Source organism: Vicia villosa, unplaced genomic scaffold (genome assembly GCF_029867415.1).
Source record: "Vicia villosa cultivar HV-30 ecotype Madison, WI unplaced genomic scaffold, Vvil1.0 ctg.000436F_1_1, whole genome shotgun sequence".
In the NCBI taxonomy this organism is placed as follows: domain Eukaryota; kingdom Viridiplantae; phylum Streptophyta; class Magnoliopsida; order Fabales; family Fabaceae; genus Vicia; species Vicia villosa.
The window spans coordinates 833939-851540 of NW_026705207.1; the positions used below are offsets into that span (position 1 = coordinate 833939).

A 17602-nucleotide genomic window follows, 5' to 3' on the forward strand; every position below is an offset into this window, starting at 1 on the left:
AGGACTTCTTAAGATTTTCAAGCTCTAACTTTTGGCACAAGTTCTAAAGACTCTGAAGACAAGGTTCTTGAGAACAAGTTCTGAAGACTCTGAAGACAAGGTTATAAAGACTATATTAAAGCTTTTTATCCTTCTAAACAAGTTCATTAACATGTTTCATATCTTGCTCTAAACACTATTGTGTTATATCATTGTTTTTATTTTGTGTAATCTACTTATCAAGAAGCATCTTTGTAAAACACCTTTGTATTTCAACTTGTGAGTTGATAATTTTCCTTGAGAGACTATGGTATAGTCAGAAGTCTCAAGAAGATATTGACATTAGTTTTTTGTGTGTAATCAGTTTGGTTATAATGGATTAAGTCCTTGTGAGAAGGCAAAATCACCTTGGCAAGTGGACTGGAGGTAGCTTCGTTAACATCAAGCCATAATAAAAATTATTGCGTCATTATTTTTATTCCTTTCTCCTTGCTTGTTTGTGTTGGTTAAAGAAAAAATTTTCATTCTTGAAACCTAATTTAAACCCCTATTTCTTGTGTTTCCTTTACCTTCAAAGAAAACTCTTAATGGAATCTTGCTTTAATGTGTTAGTGGGAGTGAAGCTTATTTGGTAAATTCTCCTATCCATAGTGGGTCTTGTGGTGCTCATCAAGTAGTCCACATGATCAAATGGTTGCTGTTTCGACAAGGTTTGTATTGGCCAACTATGTTGAAAGACTGTGTCGAATATATGAAGGGTTGTCAAGAATGTCAGAAGCATGCAGGTATTCAACATGTTCCTGCAAGTGAGTTACACTCTATTTTTAAGCCTTGGCCATATAGTGGTTGGGCTTTATATTTAATTGGTGAAATTCAACCTACATCATTCAAGGGTCAAGATCAAAATAGGAGATTTATTTTCTTAGTATTATTGTGGATACTGTAATTGTATGAACTCGTGTAATATTTGTCAAAACATATTTGAATAACCAACTTCAATGGGAAACCATTAGAGAGTGGAGTAGGCTCCTGCGAGGACGATAGAGTCGAACCACTAAACATCCCTTTTCGTAGGTTGTTGAATGTTTAGGTAATCGTTTCTTAGTGTAGTTAATCGTCAATTCTTGTTGGTGGCGATTAATTATATAAGTTTAAGTTTTTGTTAGACTTGAAACCTATTTGTGTTTTAGTGTTGATTAAAATCTGCAGAATGTAGTGTTAGAATTATGTAGAAATTGGATTTTGTAAAGAACACGTCTCGTGTAGTTTGCAAAGTGTCAATTCATTATAGTTTGTAACTCTTTGGATATAATCTCTAATCAATATGTTATAGTTATTAATTGTGTAACTGTATTCGTGATTAATTTCCAATTCAAGCATAAAGTATTTATTTTTTGCTATAAGACTTCCGCATCGAAAAACTTTGATATTTCATTTTGAAAACTGAACAAATTTTTAAAAGGGTTTGCTCACCCCATCTAGACTATTCATCTACTCCATATTCTCACCCAACAGACTCTCCTAATTAGGCTTCAAACGAGAGATGAACTAACAATACTGATAATTATTAGAGGCGCGCATAATCCTGTATGCCCTTTGTGCCTAGGGCTAGAAGAATCACACTTACATCTTTTCTTTTTCTTTTTTTATATTGTGACTGAGTCTATTTGGTTTCAAGCTCTTGATTGGAATAGTCTTTGCAGGTTAAGCTCTTGTACGACCATCTTAGACCATTTGTTGGCGTTTCAGACTTTGATGAAAGGAAGGATTTATAAAAGGTTTTGCATGCTGCTCCACAACAATCATTAGTTCATTTGGATAATTAGTAATGTAACTCTTTTTTAGGGAGGGCATAAAAAAGAGTATTTTTTGGATTGGTTTAGATTAAGATCTAAAGGTCATCTCGTGTGATATGAAAGATTAACTATTAAATCCATTAGGTTGTTTTCATTAGTCTAGTTGTATATCCTCAATGTAATCTCTTTTTTTTTTTTTTTAAGGTTTAATTGTAACTTTGGTCCCCCTATTTTGTCTTTTTCTCGATTTTAGTCCCTCCATTTTTAAAATTACGATTTTGGTCCCCCTTTTGAATTTTCTATTGAAAAAGAAACAGAAATAGAGACTAATTTTGCAGAAAAAAACAAAATAGGGGGAAAAAATTACACATAAAACTTATAAAAGGGACTAAAATAGTGATTTTTAAAATAGAGGGATCAAAATCAAGAAAAAGACAATTCTCCTGTTTATAGAAAAAAACTATCAATAAAAAAATTTATATATATCTATTATAGGAGTTAAACTAATATTTTGGTGAAGTTTGAGTCAAAATTTTTATCAACCGAGTCTATTTTTATTATGTGTTTAAATTTTGTTAATTTTGTTATTGATAGTAACTTATAATTTGTTGTTGTACTAAAAACATTTGAGAAGGAATATTTTTGCTTCTAAAGTCGTTTAGAAATTATTTTGATTATTTTCAAAACTACAAAATAATACTTGGTTGTTTTTGAGAAATTTGTTGATAATTAAATATTTTTAACGTTTTTTTTTTTTTACACTAAAATTTTTTTAACGTTTTAAACTAACACGTGTTGTTTTTTTTTCGAATCAAGTGTGTTTTTGCTTAATATAGAAAGTGTGTATTAAGCTGGATTCCTATAATTAATTTGTGTCTTATGATTTGGTGTGTATCTTTGATTGGATATATGTATGATGTGTCATGCTATGCTAAATATTATGCGTGAAATGGGTTTATATATATTAAAAATACATGCTCGTGCATGCATACATGGAGTTTGTGATGCTTATTGTAGTTCATTATCCTGATAAGGATCTGGTGTTGTGATTGTTGTTAACAACTTCACGGTTCTTTCAAAAAGGTATGTGATTGGATATAACTTAACCTGTGATGTCACTTGGATAAGACCCACCACCTTCGTGAAAGGGAGGAGATATTCCAAAGTTATTCACACTAACATGTAATTAATAATTGCACTTAGATTTGATAATCTTGTGTATTTTTCTTGCAAGCATAGAGTGTGTAGAACATGAACGAGATAAACGAAGGTGAGAAAAAAAATTTAAAAAATAAAACAAATTTGAATTGTGTTGAATGATTTTAAAATCTTGGTTTGCTTCGTATGAAATTCAAACTAGTCATAAGTGACAAATAATAATAGAATGAAAGAAAGATTAAATATATATAGTTTATTCTAGTTCACTCCTTAAATTTGGTTTCCTTATTGTTATTTTGAAAGAGTGTTTTTTAAAAGAAGAAACAAACAATACATGTGAACTTTATGCAAGAACGATTAAGAGCTAAAATTTGAAAATATCTGTCATTTAGAAGTATTATTTTATGTGTCAAATATTGAAGGGTTATAGTGTAGTGTCATAGCCAAGTTGATCTTAAGGTTGCATGGCAAGATGAATGTTGTAAGCTGATGATCATGTGCCAGGTTAAATTTTTGAGAACTTGTTTTTCTATGTTTCGGTAGGTGCTTGTTGTGTCGAGGAGTGACTAATTAGAGGTTGTTTATTTAAAATTTGGCTAAATTATCTTCAGGTTCTTTTAAGTTATTTAATTGTAACAAGTTAGTTTTTTATGTTTTTTTTATATGTGTGAGTCCTTTATGTTAACTTACGTCTACACCGTTGATCTTTTTTTCAAAAACGCTGAAGTGACACTAATGGTACTGATATGTCACTTAACATAGGCCAGAGACCATCATAGGATCATATAATAAAATTTTCAGAATTTTTTAGTGCATAAAACTATTTTTAAACTAATTAAAATGCACGCAAAAGAATAAATTAAAGAAAAATAGTAAAACAAAATAAAATTTTCATAAAATTACAAGATTTGTAAAATGAGAAGAAATCTTTTTAGGAATTTTTTCATAATTTTTTGATCAAAACGGATTTAATATGAATTTTATAAGTTAAAATAAAATTAATTGAACAAAATAAAGCAGAAAAAATGTCAACGGTAAAGACGTTAGTTAACATAAAGGATCCACGTGTAACAAAAAAAATATAAAGAACTAACTTGTTACAATTAAAATAACTTAAAAGACCGAGTAATTTAGTCTTAAAATTATTTATAGTTTGTTGATGAGACTTCTAATTGGTGTTGGTCAGTAAGAAAAAAAATAGGAATATTGGAGAACAGTCAAGAGTGAGGACTTGTTAATAGAAAACATTGTAATTAAGTGCTATAACATGTTAATATGGGGTGTAATGGATAACGGTTCATAGAAAAGCACTTTTGGACAAGAAAAAAAATAGTTTTGGAGTTGCCTTAACCGCTTAACGAAAACTTAAATTTGGTTACATCTGACATTGAGTTTTTATGATTTATGTCTGCTGTAATCAGTTAACAGTTTGTGTTAACCGATTACAGTTCCGAGTTTTGGCTTCTTCTTTTTTTTATTTTGTTGATATGTTTTAGGTCATAATCATTTTGTAATACTTATATAAATATTTTGGAGGCATCCTCATCATTGATTAATGCAAATTATCATTTTCACCCTTAATTATCTCTCTCTATTTCTCTTCTCTCTCACGACCTCTTTCTCCACTTACTCTATAATTCATCAATTATGTGATTTTATGTTCTAACATCTATTTGAGGTTGAGGAAGAAGATGAAAACACATCAAAAGATGAAAGGAAAAGTTAGAATTTGAGATTTAAGAAAGAAAAAAATGAAAAAATAAAATAAAATCTTTTGATGTTTTACTTATAAAAGATCAAAGATAAGGATGAAATCTTCACACCAGTTCAAGGGAGAAAAGCATTGAACCTGCATGATAATTAGTAGAAAAAACAAAAAATGAAAAGGAAATTTTTATTAGCTTTTCTTAATTATTACAAGATGGACTCTTGGTTTATATAGGCCCATTTTACAAGTTTGTTAGAGAAAAAAAGCCCTTAGTCTAATTCTATAACTAACAATTAACTAAAAATTAATTACTTAACAACTAGCTAATAAAAACATATTACTTCATTCTAAATTATAAATTATTTGATAAAAAAATTGTAAATTATAAATTACTTTACAATTTCAATATAATATTAATAAAATTTAAAAAAATATATTATCTTTTATTTACTATTTTTTTCTCTCCAAAACTTTAAATTTATCCTTATATATTTAATAACGAGTAAAATGATACATAATTTTTTTTCTCATCCAAAATTAATAACTCTTGTTATTCGAGTTAATTTATGGCAAGAGAGTAGAATTGTCAAATAGGTCATTTCAGCTCAACCTTCCTTAGGCCAGTGGAATAAAACATATAAATAAATTGAAGTGGATCCGTTTGATTATTTAATAAACTATTAAAAATGAGTCCGACTAAGTTTTTAATGGGTCATGCGGTTTGATGAGCAAATCTGGCCCATATTTTAATTTTAATTTTATAAAAATGAATATAATGGACAAAAGCTTGATAACATAAGTAGAGAGTAATATTAGATTTAGTTAAGTGATATGTAAAATATTCATCAAATCAACATTCATATATATATATATATATATATATATATATATATATATATATATATATATATATATATATATATATATATATATATATATATATATATATATATATATATATATACACACGAATACTACAAAAATATTTATGTAAAATTAGAAATTAACTTAATATTATCTTTAATACTTATTAAATTTTCTCTTCATCTAATTAAAAGAAAAAATCATCATCTCACAGTCATTTCTTTAATTACATCGTCTTAAGAATATATTTTTATTTTCTTATAACTTTTTAAATTTAAAAATACACTTATACCATCATATCTTAACTCAAATTTTACCCAAAATTAATTAAAATTATTTTATAAAAAAAAAAATTATTGTGTCAATCCAAAACCATCTTGACCAACCTAATCCGACCTTTAAAATATATAGGCCTGATGAATGTGCTAAAAAAAGATAAGGCCGTATTTTTTTTTAAAAAAATTTACGACTCAATCTACCATAAATTATAGGGATTATGGATTGACATGATAGATCAAGCACATTTTTAAAGTTCTAGAGAGTAGTTAACATAATTTAACTCTTTATGTAATAAAAAATTATGCCATTTATCTAATTATAATATTTTTTATTTTATTTCGTATGAGTGTTTGTTTTATTGAATTGTATTTAAAAAAAAAAAATCTTCAGTACCATGATAACTAATTAGATATAAGTATAGGTGAAAATATGTCAAATCAATAATAGAACTTAAGTATAGGTGAAAATATGTCAGATCAAATTTTTTTTTACAAATAGAGAAGGCTCATATTTTTTAATAAGTCTATTTGGGCTATGTATAATGGAGGTGTTGAATAATCTACAATATAAGAAAATCAATTGCTCTGGAAAGTACCATTATACCCTTCTGCTTCTACAATGTGCCACATGTCTAGCTTCTCTATTCTCTAACTCTTACTTTGCTACCTCACGTGAAAATGCTGATAGTATTAACACAATTTTGTTTTTCAATTGTACTTATTGCATTTAATGCTCTTTAGTAACTTTTCATATTTCCACATATTTTATTAACCTCATTTCAAATTAACTGTGTCTTTTTCAATGCAATTTAACTTTTGCATTTTTTGTCTTTGATTTTCCAATACATTGTTTCTTTTTGGTTCTTTTTCTATCTAACTTACTTTTTCTTCTTTTTGCTCATACAAGTCTCTTTTTTATTTTCTCTTCTTCTGGGATCTCTCTCAAACCTCTCTTTACTTTTTTTTTTCTTTTTCACTTATCAGTTTACAACTGAAGACATCATCTTCTTTATCAACTCACTCATCATCAATTGAGTAAATTTTATTTTACAAACCTTTATTTATTTTGCATGTTTTACTAACTAACTCAGTTTTTGTTTTTATGTTTTTCAGTTTCTATTCATCACTCTTCAGTGAATATTTATCTTCTCTCATTCATCTTTCCAATCTGAAATGACTTATGGCGGAAACACTAGATCTCAAATCAAAACCACCGAATCCACCGGATTTGAAATCAAAATCTCCATATTTAAAATCAAAATGGTTTGTTGATTATATATTTTGGGCTTTGATTTTCGGACAGGTTTTGTTCTATTTATGGAGGATATTGTTTATCTTCTTCGTCTAACTCTGAAAGGTATTTTTAACTTCTTGATAAAAATCACTTCTTATTGTTATATATTGGTCAAATCTCATCTTTATTTTCTCTTTTTCACCTTATTGTGCACATACTTTTCCTCTTATTTTATTTTAGGTTTTCAACAGATCTGGAGAGTCGTAAGAAAAAAAAGATCTTAAAAATATGAAGTTTCAGAAAAGTTTGGTATTGGTTTTTCAAATCTAAAGTTGTATCTTTCAACCAAAATATGATTTATTGTTAATTGAACAATGATTTGTTGATTAAATATTTGGTGTTTTGAATTTCTGACAGATTTTATTATGCATATGGAGGATATTGTTCATCTTCTTCATCCATCTCAAAGGTATGTTTATCTTTTCTTTTTTTTCTATTTTTTTTTAAATCACATCTTTTTGTTATATTAGTCAAATCTTGTCTTTATAGTTCTTCTATGGTTGATTTATAGTAAAAAAAATAGGGCTTACACATTTAGTTAAATGTTTTTCTTTTTGGATTTACATAAAAATGTTAGCTTTTTTATTATTTTACTCACCATCCTCTTTATTGTTATATATTTTTTAATGTTATTTTTTATGGGTTTACTTATAAATTTGTTTTGGTGTGGTTTCTTTTTCTTTGAATTTTCTCCAACACAGGAAATTACATCTATTTCAGCCTGTATGCAGTTTGAAACCGGTCAAAAGAATTGATAGCTTCTTGCTTTTTTGAAAATTCTGCAAGCAAGGGTTAACTCATCATTAATTGTGACCTGCTACCTTTATCAGCTATGACAATTGGCGGTTACTTTTTGCATGATTTGACTTCTGCTTTGCGACAATTTAGGTCTGTTTTGCTTCAGGACATCATGTAAAACAATAATAAATAAGTTACTCTTATATTGCTTAAAATCTTCCTTTTATTATGAGTATTTAGTTCAACTTTTTCTGGGAGGTAGAACATGTAAAAGTCTTTTTTAATAGGGTCCTGCTAACCATAACCAGTGCCCGGGGGCACTAGATAAGGAGTATTAAATGAGGTTTAATTAAATTGTTATTGTTTTAAAATAAATGCAATAAACGTTTATTTGTGACAATAATTAGAATGCAATAAATTTATTGATAAAAATAATCTGCGACATTTTAAATACGCTAACAAATTAAGTTACTTTGTGTCTACAAATTAAGTACAATACATTTGAATAGAATGAGTATACACATGAACCGATGAATATGATTCCATCATAATTTAAATATGCAGTTTTCTTGCCATAACAAAAATGTTCTTTTATTTGTCATTAAAAGAAAATTAGTAGGTGTAATACTATTATATTTTTTTCTTCTAATTTTTAACATTATTTGCCATTTTTAATTATAGTTCATTCACAAGAATAAAATAGATTAAAAATATTATCTTTGTAAATTTTTCTTTTTTACCATGTGAATAAATATTTATAAATGACGTGCAAAATCTCTCTTTAATTTTTTTCATTAATATTGGTTCATAATCATAATAGAATTTCTATAAATAACTTAACAAAACTAAAAAAACTTTTCTATAATATTTTGTCACCATTATCACTTTTTCATATTAGTAATTGTATAAACCTTGTGTTGGAGGATAGTTATGGAATTAAATGTAGTTTTTAATTATTAGAATGTCACAATTTTTTTCAATATAAAAATACTATAAAAAAATATTATATCAATATATGAAATCATAAAACTACATTCAGTGTATGTCTTTTAAATTTTATTTATTATTATTAATTTATAATTTATGTATTAATTATTATAGAAAATATAACAATAGAAATTTTTATTTTTGGTTAAAATCTTTAATGTGAGATATCAAATCAATTATTTTCAATTATCCATTTATATGTGTTTTTAAAATGGATAATGATATTTGTCGCGAAGCAATTTGCTCACGAAAGCATCACGACAAATTATACGTGTATAAATGGTGGGACTTTTTTATTGTTATCATATCATGTATTTAATAAATAGCATTATGTGTATATATGGTGGGACCTCTTTATTTTGATCAAAACATTGTTTCAATAAATGACACACAATCCAAAGGTTATGGTTTATTCGTGATGTTTTCGTGAATTTTATTTTCGTTATAAATAGCATCACTCTTTTAAAATATTGATGAAATTATTATGTTAATTAAAATAATATAAAATCAACCTGCAAGAACATATACTACATAGATGTCAAAATATAATATATTAGAGATGATCCATTATAACACGTTTGTTCATTAAAATAAAATACAACATCACCTCATTTTTTTTCATACTGTTTTAATTTATGTAATATTTATTCTTTTACTTATATTACTACAAAAGAAATTATTTGTTTTCTAACAAAACTTTTTCATTTCATATATCATTGTATACTAATTCATTATTAAATTAATTTATTATTGCATTTTACCACTACTTCACACGTTTCTATTTTTTTTTATATTACATTACTAATAAATTTATTTATTTATCTTTATTTCATCACAATGTTTTTTTTTTTGTTTTTTTGGCTTTATACCCGATCGCAGTTGCGGGGATCGAACCGTGGTTCTCCCTACCAAGTCCAGCACCAATCATCACTGAACCAACTAACGATTGGTTCATCACAATGTCTTTTTTAGTCTAATTATGACTTACCGTATTTTCATTATATTTTTTAATTAACTTTTTATAAATTTTTTATATGAAATTAAAAGATGATTTATGGTTTGAGTGTGTTAATTACTTTTCTTTAAATCTTATCAGTAAATATTACTTTATGAGCCTATTAAAATCTATTAAAATGTGTCTACAACTGTTGAGAAATAGATATTGGTAATAAAATGTATATAAATTTAAAATTAATTATTTTTATTATCATAATAAAGTGTGTCTGTTTCAATGTTGAAGCTATTTCAAAATTTATTTAATCCCCAAGTGTATATTAATCTAAAATTAATTAATTTTTATTACTATTATTATATATAAATATTTTAGAACAACTATAGAAAAATACCCTTTTATATATGAAAAAAATTAAAGAAAAAAAGAAAGAAGTAAATAAAATTTGATGGAATATTTATTTATTGACTAAAATGATGGTAAAAAAATAATTGAGTTTAATAATAGAGTATTAGAGAGAGAAAACAAAGTAGTGCAGAGTTTAACTAATGTACACGTTAAATAAAATTTAATAGAGTGTTACAGCGTTTTTTCATAAGTGTGACCGTGTAATTTACTATGTCATTTTTATTATGTTTGCAATCAAGATCTTTTTTAAAAAATAATATATTATATTATATTAAGAGTTAAAAGGTAGTGCACTGACAGTGTAAAACTATTTTACACTGTCATCCAATAGGGAGTCATGAATGTGCCATGTCATTAAAATTTTTTTTAAATAAAATAATGTTTTAATTGGATGCATGGTGGTGATTGATTGACAGTGTAAAAATATTTTACACTGTCAGTGCATAACCTCTTTTCTCTTATATTAAATAGATACCACAAATATTCAATTTAAATATTTAAATTTAAATAATATTTATGATCCAAGTATTTTTTATTCAAAAATGGTACACGAAAAAATATATATTATTTATTTAAATATTTTTATATATAAAAATTTACTATTGATCCAAATAGTTTTTTAAATTATACCTAAACAAAAATAATATTTGTATATGAAAAAAAATCTATTATTGATCTAAATATTTTTATATACGAGAAATGGTATTTATGATCAAATATTTTTTATATAAAAATAATTTACAGCGAAAAACTTATTATTTATCTAAATATCTTTATATGCAAAAAATTTATTATTGATCTAAATATTTTTCTTCTTCTTTAACTTTGTATTTAAAATAAATATAATATGTAAACAAATGCCCGTAACAGACCAAAACACGTGCGTATGCACGAGTTTTTTAATAATACATACAAAAACAATATTTTTATACGAAAAAAAATATTATTGATCTAAATATTTTTATATGCGAAAAATTTATTACAGATCTAAATATTTTTCTTTTCTTTTTTAATCTTATATTTAAAATAAATATATTATGTAAACAAATGCGCGTAACACATCCGAACACGTGCGTATGCACGAGTTTGATACTAGATAAAACTCGTGCATGTGTGAATAAATTTGTGCATAGCATAAAAATAAGATGGAAACATTAGTTTCTCTATAACTACATAAAAACAAGATGAAAAAAATTATTATTAATCTAAATATATTTATATAAAAAATAGTATTTATGATCTAAATATTTTCTATCAAAAAATGATATACAGAAAAAATTCTATTATTGATCTAAATATTTTATATACAAAAATTTACTATTGATCTAAATATTTTTGATAACACTGTCTAAATAAAAATAATATTTGTACACGGGAACATGAAGTTATTGATCAAAATATTGATTATTAACGGGAACATGGAGTTACTGATCAAAATATTTTTTTATTAACTATACATTTAATTATTAACAAACCCGTGCAAACGCATGGGTTTGTTACTAGTTTTTTTAATAGTTGAATGCTTGCAATGAGGTGTTGAATTGAGTGTTGAAAGTGAGGTGGATTAATTGGTGTTGAAAATATTCAACATGTTGAATGGGGAGGGAGTGGGACCATATAAAATATTTTGCAAATTCTTATTGGTTTTTGTGAATATTTAGATTTTTAGTGTGTTGTGAATGGTGGTGGAGTAGAGTGTTGAATTTTATTAAACAAAACCAATGTAATGAGTAAAAATTGAACATGTGTTTATTAGGTGGAAGAAAGAGAAGATGATGTAAAATATAAAAAGTGAAAAAGGAGAGTGTTGAATTTATAAACCATTGTTCATAGTCTTAGTTTAACAGTTAGTTTAACAGTCTAGATCAGGGACTAAAAAAAAGCTTTTTACTTAAACAAATATGAATAACTGTATTAATATTATTATATGATGTTTGTATGTTAGATTAAAATAAAAAAATAAAGTTTAGTTGTCTAGAAGGACTTATAAAAATAAGCAAAAACAAACTTTTTAAATAATATCATAAGTTGTTTTCATAAATTCTCTCAAATAAAAAGTATCACAAAACATATGTTAATAGGTAAACTTCAATAAATCAATGCAAATAAATATTTAATTTAAATAATCTTTAATTTGTTCCTCTATTTTAACAATAGTTGAATTGCTTATTTGAATATGTTGAAATAAAATAAACTTTTATGTAGGCTATTAAATCAATCAGGTCTTCAAAGAGACAAGACTCGGGTCTAAAAACAAGTCTTCGATAGGTCAAAAGTCAAATTTAAGCTTTGAAATTTTAAACAAATCAGACTCCAGTTTGGCAAAACCTAATTCAACCCAACCTATTTTTATCCCTGAATACAAATACAAGTGACGTATCATTGAATAATAGTATTTGATTGAACAATGATACTAATATCCAACTAAATTAAAAGGTATCATGGTGTTCATTAATAAAAAATGTTAAATTTTACTTAACATTTTGAACCTGTAAGTTCTTTAAAAAATTCATTGTGCAAAAGCACTACAATTATCTGATGTAGAACAAACAAGAGATGAGAACACAGAACACATGATACATACTACACCAAAAGTTCCATGTTGAATTCTTCATGCATTGATTTTGACACCCCATACCTTACCCGTGATCACTGACACCCCCATTACCTTTCATTGCTTTCAATACTACTACCTACTATTCAAAATTAAATTACTGCAATAAAGTACCTGACACACACAAACTTTCCACATACATGTCCATTCTCATTAATCATTTCACACACCAAACACCAATATCTCATCAACCCTTTCCCCACATTTATCCTCATTTTCCAATACCTTTTCACTCAACTCAAAACCTTTACCCAGTTCCAAGCTAACCAATTCCTAACTCAATAAAATAGTACTACTACTATAAGAAACACCAACACACACCATTTAGAAAATTGTGTGTATCTCCCATTTATTTTTTATATTCATATACAATTTATTTACAAGCAAAAATGATTTTACATAATAATAGTATCTCTCAAACTATTCAAAACCGCACGGACAACAAATCAATGCTACCATGTCATTCAATGGGTCCCATCATCACCCATTCATTTCCAGCTGTACTCCACTAATTCTTCTTTATATTTATTATTTACATTTATTCTTTTCCGATGTGTGTGAATCTATCTATGTGTAAAATTCCAATATTCAAACCTATTACGTGTCAAAATCTAATTGGCGTGAAACCCTCGAACTCCTATAAGACCTACCCAGCTTCTCACTCAAAGAATGTAACACCTGCCACGTGGCATCCCCTTCCTGGACCCTACTATTAAAAAGCAGTGCTTTCCTTGTCCGTGGGTCCCACAACTTCCTCTGAATCAAGCTTAAATTACTCGCTGCCACATTTTCCAATATCTCCGCTAGCCTCCAAACATCCTTTTCCGCCACCGTAACTGAAATCTCCGACCACTTCACGGCGGAAGGAAACGGTAACCGAATCCCATCCGCTATAATAACCGGCACACAGCCCAACGCAACAGACTCAACCAACCTCGGACTCCATGGGGCCCACCCCAAAGGACATAAACAAAACACCGAACGAGCAATCTCCGACTGATAACCGGCAAATCTCCGCCGTTGAAGATAAAACCTCCGGTCGCCGTTGAAATTTTTCCATATCACCGTCCTCACTTTCCTTCAAGGACAAAACCGTAAATTCAATACAAAATCCACTAAAAAAATAAGCATGCAAATTAAAATTTTGATTGGAGATTAAAATTGATTACTTGCTGTAAAATCTTCCACTAACATTCTTAGGATGAACTTCCATTTTCCCACGGAAGAAAACCCAAATATCTCGCCGTCCGTTCACCGGAAAATTCTTCAACGTGTTAACTATACTTCCCGGTGAAACAAACGGCGGTATCACAACATGTTCAACCTTCTGACAAGGATGATCATAGGTGACGCCAAACGTTTGTAACACAATTGATCTCTTCATGATTTCAGGTACACCATCTTTGATGGCCACGTCCTCCTTCAAAATCCAAAAATAAAATCTACCATTGAAAAATATACATGTATAACTATAACAATTAACAACATAGCATAAACTAATATTAATATTGAGTTGTTTATTTCTTTACCAGGGTATGGAAACAAGAGCCGAAATCATGGGAAGCTACAAAAACATGGTCGGAGCCTCTGCTTCGGTTCCAGAACGGGTAATCAGATGAGATGAGATGAACTGCAGAAGAAATTAAGGAACGCGCGTGACCGATGGCAGGGAAGCCATTAACGGTGCTGAAGTTACAGGAAACGTAAACGGGTACGAAGAAAAAGTCAGCGTCATAAGGGTCAAAAGTTCGAGAATCGCTTGTTAACAAAGCTTTATGGATAGCAACTTCTGAAGCAAATAAATGAGTTTTGCATCGTTGGTTTGTGAGCCAAACTGTGTTGTATTTCGGAGGAAGATCGTAGATGAATATCTTGAGATTTTTTATATTTGATGTTGTTTTGTTGGTGGAAAAGGATTGAGATTGAGAAAGTGATTTTATGATGTGGGTTGGTTTAGGGTGATTGTTGTTATTGTTGTTGTTGCTGATGAGGTAGGAAGTGAAGAAATAGAGAGAAAGAGAAAGCCAGAGAATCCATTTGAAGTATTTATGGAAAGAGTTGTATTTTTCTTGTTGAGGTCTAAAACCATGTTTGTTGTTGTGCATGAGTTTCATTTTAACATAGTATCCTTTGTTGTTTTTTGAGGATGTTTTCTTGAGATTCTCCATTTCATTTATTGAAAGTGAGAAGGAAATGGATTGAAGATGAAGGATGGTGAGAGGTTGAGAGAGTGTTTGGTAGTTGGGAGGGTGTTTTCGTGTTCTGGTATGGGAAGAAGTGGAAGCGAAGAAACAGCGATGGAGGAAGAAACAGTGATGGAGGAGAAGGAAAGGTGTGAATTTTTGTTGGGATTTCGTTATTGAACAGAGAGGATAAATTGTTTTTTATTTTCGGAAAATGGGTGTTATGTTAAATTAATGTGTTATAATTAATGCTTTTAAATTTTAATGGGTGTTCTGGTGGTGTGTTAAATTAAGGCTTTTAAAATTTTATATTTTTCTACAGGGTGTAATGTACTAATGTATAGTCTGTATTGTTGTCCTTGTGGTTTTATTCGGAATGAGTGGACATTTTCCTACAGTGGCATATTTATTTTACAATAGTTGTTGTATAGGATGATATCACACAATTTAAAATTTATTATAAATGAAAAAAATAAGATTTTATTAATTTGTTCTTATTACCTATCATTATAAAACATATATAGTGAACAATAATTATACAGAAGTGATATAAGATTTATTAATTTGAAAAGTCAATTAAGCTTATATATTTGTAGATCAAAATTGACAATTATTTAAATCAAATATTTTCTTGTAAATTTATAAACTGTACAAAAAAAATCATATATCAATAATTATTTTGTTTTTTTCAATTATGTATTTTTTTATTTTACATTTAAAACAACTAAAATATATATTTTTTATCTTATGTATCAAAGAAAATTTATTTTTTAAATATAATAAATATTTAAAATACCCTAACAATATATATATATATATATATATATATATATATATATATATATATATATATATATATAAAATAAATTTTAAAAAGTATATATAAATAGAACCATGTGAAATAGTTAACATAAATAATCGAATTGTATTATTGTAAGTCTTTTTATTTTTTAATTTAATAATTTGAATACTAGTTAAAAAAAACATAAGTTTATAATATATAGAATATATTTCAGTTTTTCATTTTTAAAATTATGACATATATTACTTATATTGATATTAAAACATAATTAGTCAAATTTAAATTTATAATAAATTTAAGAATTTATTTCCTACTTTTTTATTTATTTATAGTAGTTTTAATTAATTATAATCTTATTTATTGCTTTTGAAAATTTTAATTTGTTAACTTATGATCAATATTACAATTTACTTTTAATAAAAAGAGAAAATTTATTATAATAATCGTTACAAATATGCTTTTAATTGGAATGTCATCTTGATTGATTCTCTTTTTATTTAACGGGTTAATTTTTTTTATTTATACAAATTATTAATAAATTAGAAATACCCAAATTATTTTATAATTTATAAAGAAAAATAGTTAAATAAACTTCTATATATATACTATTAATAATAATTACATTTTATTTATACAATAGACAATAGTAATTTTGCTATAAATAAAATTTCTAAATTATAAATATTTTTAAAAAAATTTTATTTAAAAAATATTTAACATGTGTCTCGCACAGTCTAAGGGTTATTGTAAAATTGGCTAGTTATTGTAAAATTCAGATTAGTATCTTATAAAAAGAATAACAAGGAGAAAGAACATGAAAGTTGAAATGGAAAGAGATGGATTATTTTCTTGTCACGTGCATGAGTAATCAGTAGTAATGGATCATAAAGACGAAGCTCTTGGTAACATGCCGCTTTTTTTCTCATCTTTTCTTTTGCATTAAAATTAATAAATTGTCATTGCAAAGTTTAAATAAATAATAAACCTATAAAATATGATGACATAGTAAGTAAAATATTAGGGATTCATACTTGTGTTCTTATAAGAAGTTGTTGCATTTAGTTAGCTAAATGGAACTATGACTATAATATTTTAAAGGATTAATATCTATTTTTTTTTATGTCATATAGGTTTTTTTTTAAAAACTCCTCTGCAAATAAAAAATCTTGTATGAAATATCCTAACTTTTAAAAAATATTTGTCTTTAATCTTTGGTCATGCCACATCATCAAAATTGATGATGTGGCATCGTTTTTTTATTATTATTAATTCAGAATAGCTGTCACATGTGTTTATTGTCTCGTGGAAAGTCCAAATTGCCCTTCTACAATCAAAACATAAACTCAAGTTCCGCAATTTGGATTGTGAAATACATCTCAGCCTCTTTGTGCAACACTCAGATGCTTTGGATGAAGAATCAACTAGAGGATTATCGAATTTATGAGATCATCGGAAGATGTTTCGTTCAATAACATTCATGATTAAATAGAGATATTTTGATCTTCTAGATTCTGAGAATATTAAAGGTGTCACTCGGATTTGATTGATGTGTGTAACCCTGATTATGCAAATAATTATTTCTACCAAGTGTCACTTGAGCATTATGTTTTAATCTACTATAAATGATTAAAATCAAATTATGATGATCATTTATTACTTCTCATATCTTTTGATTCCATGCACTACATACTCCTTCTATGTGCCATGCACTATTCATTAACCACCTCTCGTTCTTGAAATCAGAGAAATCATGTTTTTACCCTTAACATTTTTTTTGAGAAATCTCATCTCAAGCATCCAACTTCATTCCCTCCTCTATTTTATTGTACTCCATTTTATCA

At 27.0% G+C, this 17602-nt stretch overlaps 1 protein-coding gene and 2 long non-coding RNA genes across 3 annotated transcripts; 2 read left to right on the forward strand and 1 right to left on the reverse strand.

The window, feature by feature from the left end:
- The first annotated feature begins 6617 nt into the window (after window positions 1-6617).
- Window positions 6618-8018, forward strand: LOC131628241 (uncharacterized). The gene is made up of 4 exons (XR_009291701.1): window positions 6618-7140; window positions 7258-7326; window positions 7435-7486; window positions 7779-8018. It is a non-coding gene; the product is annotated as an uncharacterized LOC131628241 (long non-coding RNA).
- Window positions 8019-13124: 5106 nt separating this feature from the next.
- LOC131628250 (probable glucuronoxylan glucuronosyltransferase IRX7) lies at window positions 13125-14944 on the reverse strand. Its single transcript, XM_058899111.1, has 3 exons — window positions 14306-14944; window positions 13946-14196; window positions 13125-13854 (listed from the first exon to the last, which is right to left on the reverse strand). Exons 1-3 carry the CDS (start codon window positions 14942-14944, stop codon window positions 13374-13376), a joined length of 1371 nt encoding a protein of 456 aa, XP_058755094.1. The 3' UTR covers window positions 13125-13373.
- On the forward strand, window positions 14031-15354 carry LOC131628251 (uncharacterized). The gene is made up of 2 exons (XR_009291708.1): window positions 14031-14168; window positions 14309-15354. It is a non-coding gene; the product is annotated as an uncharacterized LOC131628251 (long non-coding RNA).
- Window positions 15355-17602: the final 2248 nt, after the last annotated feature.

Bases quoted from the DNA above. Each gene is read 5' to 3' on its own strand.
- LOC131628250 (XM_058899111.1), bottom strand. From the start codon at position 14,944: ATGGAGAATCTCAAGAAAACATCCTCAAAAAACAACAAAGGATACTAT. The intron at 14,197-14,305 runs GTAAAGAAATAA...TGGATTTTGAAG, and splicing joins GCTCTTGTTTCCATACCCTG to GAGGACGTGGCCATCAAAGA. The intron at 13,855-13,945 runs GTAATCAATTTT...TTGTCCTTGAAG, and splicing joins AGTGGAAGATTTTACAGCAA to GAAAGTGAGGACGGTGATAT.